We start from the raw sequence: 10,023 nt of genomic DNA on the forward strand, positions 1-10,023 counted from the left end.
TCCTAAGCCATATATGGACACCGAGCAGGGACTCCTTAGCCATATATGGAGTCAGAGAAGAGACTCCCAGAAGCACTGACTCCATATATGGACACACAGCAGGGACTCCTAGGCCATATATGGAGTCAGAGCAGAGACTCCCAGAAGCACCGACTCCATATATGGACACCGAGCAGGGACTCCTTAGCCATATATGGACATACAGCAGGGACTCCTAGGCCATATATGGACACAGCAGGGACTCCCAGAAGCACTGACTCCATATATGGACACACAGCAGGGACTCCTTAGCCATATATGGAGTCAGAGAAGAGACTCCCAGAAGCACTGACTCCATATATGGACACAGCAGGGACTCCCAGAAGCACTGGCTCCATATATGGACATACAGCAGGGACTCCTAAGCCATATATGGACACAGCAGGGACTCCCAGAAGCACTGACTCCATATATGGACACCGAGCAGGGACTCCTTAGCCATATATGGAGTCAGAGAAGAGACTCCCAGAAGCACTGACTCCATATATGGACACAGCAGGGACTCCTAAGCCATATATGGACACAGCAGGGACTCCCAGAAGCACTGACTCCATATATGGACACAGCAGGGACTCCTTAGCCATATATGGAGTCAGAGAAGAGACTCCCAGAAGCACTGACTCCATATATGGACATACAGCAGGGACTCCTTAGCCATATATGGAGTCAGAGCAGAGACTCCCTGAAGCACTGACTCCATATATGGACACCGAGCAGGGACTCCTAGGCCATATATGGACACCGAGCAGGGACTCCTGAGGTTCTCCAATGCGCTGCTGTGCTCTGTTCCTTCCACTTTCTCATTCTGCTGCTTAGAAGCTCGAAGTTGTCTGACAAAATTACCGGCAATTATTATTATTGTCAGTAGAGAAAAAAAATGGTTCCAGCAATCTAAGGGCTCTTTCACACCTGCGTTCTTGTCTTCCGGCATAGAGTTCTGTCGTCGGGGCTCTATGCCGGAAGAATCCTGATCAGTTTTATCCTAATGCATTCTGAATGGAGTGAAATCCGTTCAGGATGCATCAGGATGTCTTCAGTTCCGGAACGGAACGTTTTTTGGCCGGAGAAAATACCGCAGCATGCTGTACTTTTTGCTCCGGCCAAAAATCCTGAAGACTTGCCGCAAGGCCGGATCCGGAATTAATGCCCATTGAAAGGCATTGATCCGGATCCGGCCTTAAGCTAAACGTCGTTTCGGCGCATTGCCGGATCCGACGTTTAGCTTTTTCTGAATGGTTACCATGGCTGCCAGGACGCTAAAGTCCTGGCAGCCATGGTAAAGTGTAGCGGGGAGCGGGGGAGCAGTATACTTACCGTCCGTGCGGCTCCCGGGGCGCTCCAGATTGACGTCAGGGCGCCCCAAGCGCATGGATCACGTGATCACATGGCACGTCATCCATGCGCATGGGGCGCTCTGACGTCACTCTGGAGCGCCCCGGGAGCCGCACGGACTGTAAGTATACTGCTCCCCCGCTCCTACTATGGCAACCAGGACTTTAATAGCGTCCTGGCTGCCATAGTAACACTGAACGCATTTTGAAGACGGATCCGTCTTCAAATGCTTTCAGTTCACTTGCGTTTTTCCGGATCCGGCGTGTAATTCCGGCAAATGGAGTACACGCCGGATCCGGACAACGCAAGTGTGAAAGAGCCTTAAGAAAAATACCGTCCTGGCCTGTGAAATACCGGCCAGGGGGCAACCCTAGCCGGGGGCCCCACTGCTACATCAGGCCAGAACCCCATGGTTACATCAGTCCGGGGCCCCACATCTGCAGCCGCTGCAGTAATGGATTACCTGGATTTGGGATCGGCTCACTCCTTCCTGGTTTCTGAAAAAAAAGAAAAAAAAGAGGGGACAGTGATGATGAGAGCGCAGGAGATAGTCACCAGGGTCAGTTACAGTAAAGGGTTAATAAAGACGCCATCATAACTATAATTAACTGTGTCCTGTCCAGGAATACCTGCGTTATAGAAACGATGGTGGCAGTCAGTGGTGTAACTAGAACTGACTGGGCCCCACAGTAAATTTTAGAACGGGTCCCATCCCAGCAACCCTCAGTTCTGCGACTAAGTAAGAAGGCTCTCAGACCGGGCCCGGCAGCCGCTCCGTCCAGTTCCTACACATATAAACTGCATACACCGTCACCGCGCACACCGTCACCGCGCACACCGTCACCGCGCACACCGTCACCGCGCACACTATTTAAAGGGTTGAACATTGACTTATCGAATAGCTGCCTTACATCCGGTGGCATTAGAGGCGGAGCTTAAGAGCTCATTTGCATCCCTTTCTTCGCTGTATATACTGTCACTAGAGAGGAGCGAATTTTGATATTTTGAAAATTCGTTAACGCTTCGTTTGGTGGTAAAAGCAGAATTACGTTATGGATTCTGTTACCACGGACCATAACGCAATTCTATGACGGATTGCCTTTAGAGGCTTTCCGTTATTCATTCCATCATAATAGAAGTCTATGGGCTGCAAAACGGAGAGCCCTCCCCTGATCCAGAGACCTCCCCTGATCCAGAGACCTCCCCTGACCCAGAGACCTCCCCTGACCCAGAGACCTCCCCTGACCCAGAGACCTCCCCTGACCCAGAGACCTCCCCTGACCCAGAGACCTCCCCTGACCCAGAGACCTCCCCTGACCCAGAGCCCTCCCCTGACCCAGAGCCCTCCCCTGACCCAGAGCCCTCCCCTGATCCAGAGACCTCCCCTGATCCAGAGACCTCCCCTGATCCAGAGACCTCCCCTGACCCAGAGACCTCCCCTGACCCAGAGACCTCCCCTGACCCAGAGACCTCCCCTGACCCAGAGACCTCCCCTGACCCAGAGACCTCCCCTGATCCAGAGACCTCCCCTGACCCAGAGCCCTCCCCTGATCCAGAGACCTCCCCTGACCCAGAGACCTCCCCTGATCCAGAGACCTCCCCTGATCCAGAGACCTCCCCTGACCCAGAGATGTCTCTAAAGGAAATTCACTCAACTCTAACAGTCACTGCTTATATAAGGAGATGAGAGAAGGGTAAATCACTCTCCCCCTCCGGACCCCTCCGTCCCACCCCCCCGGACCCTCTGTTAAAAGGACCTTAACATGTAAAGCTTGGAAGAAAGACGAGACAGAGGGGAGATGAGAGAGACGGCTAAATACATAAAGGGAATCAACAAGGGAAAAGAGGAGAGAAGATTTACAAGAAGGAAAACTGCTACAAGAGGACATAGTGTTACATCAGAGGGGCAAAGGGTTAACAGTAATATCAGGAAGTATTACTTTACTGAGAGAGTAGTGGATGCATGGAATAGCCTTCCTGCAGAAGTGGCAGCTGCAAATACAGTGGAGGAGGTTAAGCATGCATGGGATAGGCAGAAGGCCATCCTCCATATAAGATAGGGCCGGGGCTATCCATAGGATTCAGTGTATGGGGCAGACGAGATGGGCCAAATACAGTGGAGGAGGTTAAGCATGCATGGGATAGGCATAAGGCCATCCTTCATATAAGATAGGGCCGGGGCTATCCATAGTATTCAGTATATTGGGCAGACGAGATGGGCCACATGGTCCTTATCTGCCGACACATTCTAGGTTCTATGTTACTGTCCACATAACAGTGTCATATACTGGTTAAATAAGAATGCTGCACGGTGCTGCCCCGCCATATACTGCAAAAGTAATACTACACAGTATAGCGCCTTACTTGCAGCACCGCACAATGCAAGTATAACTGTGCTATGCTCAAATGATACCCCCATACAGTGCTCTAGTAATATTATCATACAGTAATACAGATACCAGAGGCAGCAGACACTGAGGGAAGGGACACATTGGGGGGGGTTGACATAGCAGCAAATACCAGGGGGAAGCTGACATGGGGTGGGATACTAGGGGCGCTATACACCAGGCGACAGCAGATATTGGGGGGGGGGGGGTAGCAGATACCAGGGGCAGCTGTCACTGGAGGGGAGTCTGTCCCTGGAGCCTGTTATTGAGGGTCTGTCACTGAATGGGGGGCTTTGACTGGAGGAGGGGTCTGCTGCACTCACTTCTGAGGGGACGTCCTGCACCGGACCACCGCTCAGCGCCTCCACAGACGTCACATCCAGCTTTAGCGTCTTGTTCCCCGGTAACTGCAGCTCCTGAGACGTCTTCTGGAGAACCCGATCCCGCACTGGAAACAAACACAGCGCCATCAGAGTCACCAATAACAAACACAGCGCCATCAGAGTCACCAATAACAAACACAGCGCCATCAGAGTCACCAATAACAAACACAGCGCCATCAGAGTCACCAATAACAAACACAGCGCCATCAGAGTCACCAATAACAAACGCAGCGCCATCAGAGTCACCAATAACAAACGCAGCGCCATCAGAGTCACCAATAACAAACGCAGCGCCATCAGAGTCACCAATAACAAACGCAGCGCCATCAGAGTCACCAATAACAAACGCAGCGCCATCAGAGTCACCAATAACAAACGCAGCGCCATCAGAGTCACCAATAACAAACGCAGCGCCATCAGAGTCACCAATAACAAACGCAGCGCCATCAGAGTCACCAATAACAAACGCAGCGCCATCAGAGTCACCAATAACAAACGCAGCGCCATCAGAGTCACCAATAACAAACGCAGCGCCATCAGAGCCACCAATAACAAACACAGCGCCATCAGAGCCACCAATAACAAACACAGCGCCATCAGAGCCACCAATAACAAACACAGCGCCATCAGAGTCACCAATAACAAACACAGCGCCATCAGAGCCACCAATAACAAACACAGCGCCATCAGAGCCACCAATAACAAACACAGCGCCATCAGAGCCACCAATAACAAACACAGCGCCATCAGAGCCACCAATAACAAACACAGCGCCATCAGAGCCACCAATAACAAACACAGCGCCATCAGAGCCACCAATAACAAACACAGCGCCATCAGAGTCACCAATAACAAACACAGCGCCATCAGAGTCACCAATAACAAACACAGCGCCATCAGAGCCACCAATAACAAACACAGCGCCATCAGAGTCACCAATAACAAACACAGCGCCATCAGAGTCACCAATAACAAACACAGCGCCATCAGAGTCACCAATAACAAACACAGCGCCATCAGAGTCACCAATAACAAACACAGCGCCATCAGAGCCACCAATAACAAACACAGCGCCATCAGAGCCACCAATAACAAACACAGCGCCATCAGAGTCACCAATAACAAACACAGCGCCATCAGAGTCACCAATAACAAACACAGCGCCATCAGAGTCACCAATAACAAACACAGCGCCATCAGAGTCACCAATAACAAACACAGCGCCATCAGAGTCACCAATAACAAACACAGCGCCATCAGAGCCACCAATAACAAACACAGCGCCATCAGAGTCACCAATAACAAACACAGCGCCATCAGAGTCACCAATAACAAACACAGCGCCATCAGAGCCACCAATAACAAACACAGCGCCATCAGAGCCACCAATAACAAACACAGCGCCATCAGAGTCACCAATAACAAACACAGCGCCATCAGAGTCACCAATAACAAACACAGCGCCATCAGAGTCACCAATAACAAACACAGCGCCATCAGAGTCACCAATAACAAACACAGCGCCATCAGAGCCACCAATAACAAACACAGCGCCATCAGAGTCACCAATAACAAACACAGCGCCATCAGAGTCAATAGTAACATAATAACTGCACCATGGGGTCTCCGGGTACTTACCCCCCTCATCTCTGCAGTATACCAGGAGGTGCCCCTCCCCCGGTACTTACCCCCCTAATCTCTGCAGTATATCAGGAGGTGCCCCTCCCCCGGTACTTACCCCCCTCATCTCTGCAGTATACCAGGAGGTGCCCCTCCCCCGGTACTTACCCCCCTCATCTCTGCAGTATACCAGGAGGTGCCCCTCCCCCGGTACTTACCCCCCTCATCTCTGCAGTATACCAGGAGGTGTCCCTCCCCCGGTACTTACCCCCCCTCATCTCTGAAGTATATCAGGAGGTGCCCCTCCCCCGGTACTTACCCCCCTCATCTCTGCAGAATATCAAGAGGTGCCCCTCTCCCGGTACTTACCCCCCTCATCTCTGAAGTATATCAGGAGGTGCCCCTCCCCCGGTACTTACCCCCCTCATCTCTGAAGTATATCAGGAGGTGCCCCTCCCCCAGTACTTACCCCCCTCATCTCTGAAGTATATCAGGAGGTGCCTCTCCCCGGTACTTACCCCCCTCATCTCTGAAGTATATCAGGAGGTGCCCCTCCCCCGGTACTTACCCCCCTCATCTCTGCAGTATATCAGGAGGTGTCCCTCCCCCGGTACTTACCCCCCTCATCTCTGAAGTATATCAGGAGGTGCCCCTCCACCGGTACTTACCCCCCTCATCTCTGAAGTATATCAGGAGGTGCCCCTCCCCCGGTACTTACCCCCCTCATCTCTGAAGTATATCAGGAGGTGCCTCTCCCCGGTACTTACCCCCCTCATCTCTGAAGTATATCAGGAGGTGCCCCTCCCCCGGTACTTACCCCCCTCATCTCTGCAGTATATCAGGAGGTGTCCCTCCCCCAGTACTTACCCCCCTCATCTCTGAAGTATATCAGGAGGTGCCCCTCCCCCGGTACTTACCCCCCTCATCTCTGAAGTATATCAGGAGGTGCCCCTCCCCCGGTACTTACCCCCCTCATCTCTGCAGTATATCAGGAGGTGTCCCTCCCCCAGTACTTACCCCCCTCATCTCTGAAGTATATCAGGAGGTGCCCCTCCCCCGGTACTTACCCCCCTCATCTCTGAAGTATATCAGGAGGTGCCCCTCCCCCGGTACTTACCCCCCTCATCTCTGCAGTATATCAGGAGGTGCCCCCCTCCCCCGGTACTTACCCCCCTCATCTCTGAAGTATATCAGGAGGTGCCCCTCCCCCGGTACTTACCCCCCTCATCTCTGCAGTATATCAGGAGGTGCCCCCCTCCCCCGGTACTTACCCCCCTCATCTCTGAAGTATATCAGGAGGTGCCCCTCCCCCGGTACTTACCCCCCTCATCTCTGAAGTATATCAGGAGGTGCCCCTCCCCCGGTACTTACCCCCCTCATCTCTGAAGTGTATCAGGAGGTGCCCCTCCCCCAGTACTTACCCCCCTCATCTCTGAAGTGTATCAGGAGGTGCCCCTCCCCCGGTACTTACCCCCCTCATCTCTGCAGTATATCAGGAGGTGCCCCTCCCCCAGTACTTACCCCCCTCATCTCTGAAGTGTATCAGGAGGTGCCCCTCCCCCAGTACTTACCCCCCTCATCTCTGAAGTATATCAGGAGGTGCCCCTCCCCCGGTACTTACCCCCCTCATCTCTGAAGTGTATCAGGTGGTGCCCCTCCCCCAGTACTTACCCCCCTCATCTCTGAAGTATATCAGGAGGTGCCCCTCCCCCGGTACTTACCCCCCTCATCTCTGCAGTATATCAGGAGGTGCCCCCCTCCCCCGGTACTTACCCCCCTCATCTCTGAAGTATATCAGGAGGTGCCCCTCCCCCGGTACTTACCCCCCTCATCTCTGAAGTATATCAGGAGGTGCCCCTCCCCCGGTACTTACCCCCCTCATCTCTGAAGTGTATCAGGAGGTGCCCCCGGCTGCAGTCCAGATCTCGGATCTCACATTCTCCTCCATTAGACAGTTTCCTTTTCTGGAAATGCAGCAGCAGTTTGTTTTTCACTTGTTTCAGGGCTTCGGGGCCCTCGTCCCACCTCAGGGCCACAGGGTAGAGGTAGCAGCTGTCCCCCATGGTGCTGCAGAGTGGAAGCCCGTGATCTGGTCACAGCTCGGGGGGTAGAGTTTTCTGGAGAAGTTTCACTTTCATTTCTTGTTGGACTCCACCCTGTGAAGTCAGAGGCGTCCCTGCCCTCCAGGCCTTGTGCTCACACCCTCCATGATAACAACGTCCTGGACTTCTGACTCTCACCATCCACTGCAGCTTCAGACCTGAGACTCCCATCATCCTGCAGACAATCCTCTCGGCTATCTCGGGCGGCTCACGTCAGCGTTATGGGTTCTGTTTGTGTTTTCCGTTATAATAGAAAATAACGGAATCCATAAGATGGAAGTCACAACGGAAGCTTTAGAGGCATTCCCCTCGGATCCTTCTTAATACAAGTCTATGGGCGGCAGAACGGATCCGTTATTCAGGAGTCCAGGCCCGCATAGCAGAAACCAGGACGGATCCGTTATTCAGGAGTCCAGGCCTGCATAGCAGAAACCAGGACGGATCCGTTATTCAGGAGTCCAGGCCCGCATAGCAGAAACCAGGACGGATCCGTTATTCAGGAGTCCAGGCCCGCATAGCAGAAACCAGGACGGATCCGTTATTCAGGAGTCCAGGCCTGCATAGCAGAAACCAGGACGGATCCGTTATTCAGGAGTCCAGGCCCGCATAGCAGAAACCAGGACGGATCCGTTATTCAGGAGTCCAGGCCCGCATAGCAGAAACCAGGACGGATCCGTTATTCAGGAGACCAGGCCCGCATAGCAGAAACCAGGACGGATCCGTTATTCAGGAGTCCAGGCCCGCATAGCAGAAACCAGGACGGATCCGTTATTCAGGAGTCCATGCCCGCATAGCGGAAACCAGGACGGAGCCGTTATTCAGGAGTCCAGGCCCGGATAGCAGACACCAGGACGGATCCGTTATTCAGGAGTCCAGGCCCGCATAGCAGAAACCAGGACGGATCCGTTATTCAGGAGTCCAGGCCCGCATAGCAGAAACCAGGACGGATCCGTTATTCAGGAGTCCAGGCCCGCATAACAGACACCAGGACGGATCCGTTATTCAGGAGTCCAGGCCCGCATAGCAGAAACCAGGACGGATCCGTTATTCAGGAGTCCAGGCCCGCATAGCAGAAACCAGGACGGATCCGTTATTCAGGAGACCAGGCCCGCATAGCAGAAACCAGGACGGATCCGTTATTCAGGAGTCCAGGCCTGCATAGCAGAAACCAGGACGGATCCGTTATTCAGGAGTCCAGGCCTGCATAGCAGAAACCAGGACGGATCCGTTATTCAGGAGTCCAGGCCCGCATAGCAGAAACCAGGACGGATCCGTTATTCAGGAGTCCAGGCCTGCATAGCAGAAACCAGGACGGATCCGTTATTCAGGAGTCCAAGCCTGCATAGCAGACACCAGGACGGATCCGTTATTCAGGAGTCCAAGCCTGCATAACAGACACCAGGACGGATCCGTTATTCAGGAGTCCAGGCCTGCATAGCAGACACCAGGACGGATCCGTTATTCTGGAGTCCAGGCCTGCATAGCAGACACCAGGACGGATCCGTTATTCAGGAGTCCAGGCCTGCATAGCAGACACCAGGACGGATCCGTTATTCAGGAGTCCAGGCCCGCATAGCAGAAACCAGGACGGATCCGTTATTCAGGAGTCCAGGCCCGCATAGCAGACACCAGGACAGATCCGTTATTCAGGAGTCCAGGCCCGCATAGCAGAAACCAGGACGGATCCGTTATTCAGGAGTCCAGGCCCGCATAGCAGAAACCAGGACGGATCCGTTATTCAGGAGTCCAGGCCCGCATAGCAGAAACCAGGACGGATCCGTTATTCAGGAGACCAGGCCCGCATAGCAGAAACCAGGACGGATCCGTTATTCAGGAGACCAGGCCCGCATAGCAGAAACCAGGACGGACCCGTTATTCAGGAGACCAGGCCCGCATAGCGGAAACCAGGACGGATCCGTTATTCAGGAGACCAGGCCCGCATAGCAGAAACCAGGACGGATCCATTATTCAGGAGTCCAGGCCCGCATAGCAGAAACCAGGACGGATCCGTTATTCAGGAGTCCAGGCCCGCATAGCAGAAACCAGGACGGATCCGTTATTCAGGAGTCCAGGCCCGCATAGCAGAAACCAGGACGGATCCGTTATTCAGGAGACCAGGCCCGCATAGCAGAAACCAGGACGGATCCATTATTCAGGAGT

At 53.4% G+C, this 10,023-nt stretch overlaps 1 protein-coding gene across 1 annotated transcript in view; it reads right to left on the minus strand.

Annotated features, from left to right (window-relative positions):
* The window catches only part of LOC122923596 (protein mono-ADP-ribosyltransferase PARP14-like), a 39,015-nt gene extending 31,144 nt beyond the window's left edge, over positions 1-7,871 (minus strand). Inside the window, exons 1-3 of the mRNA XM_044274456.1 lie at positions 7,635-7,871; positions 4,082-4,206; positions 1,835-1,868 (exon numbers count right to left, since the gene is read on the minus strand). Of these exons, the coding sequence (XP_044130391.1) occupies positions 1,835-1,868; positions 4,082-4,206; positions 7,635-7,824 (349 nt within the window). The 5' untranslated portion in view covers positions 7,825-7,871. The remainder of the gene's footprint in view (positions 1-1,834; positions 1,869-4,081; positions 4,207-7,634) is intronic.
* Between the last annotated feature and the right edge of the window lie 2,152 nt (positions 7,872-10,023).

The sequence above is a fragment of the Bufo gargarizans genome, unplaced genomic scaffold (assembly GCF_014858855.1).
Source record: "Bufo gargarizans isolate SCDJY-AF-19 unplaced genomic scaffold, ASM1485885v1 original_scaffold_1771_pilon, whole genome shotgun sequence".
In the NCBI taxonomy this organism is placed as follows: domain Eukaryota; kingdom Metazoa; phylum Chordata; class Amphibia; order Anura; family Bufonidae; genus Bufo; species Bufo gargarizans.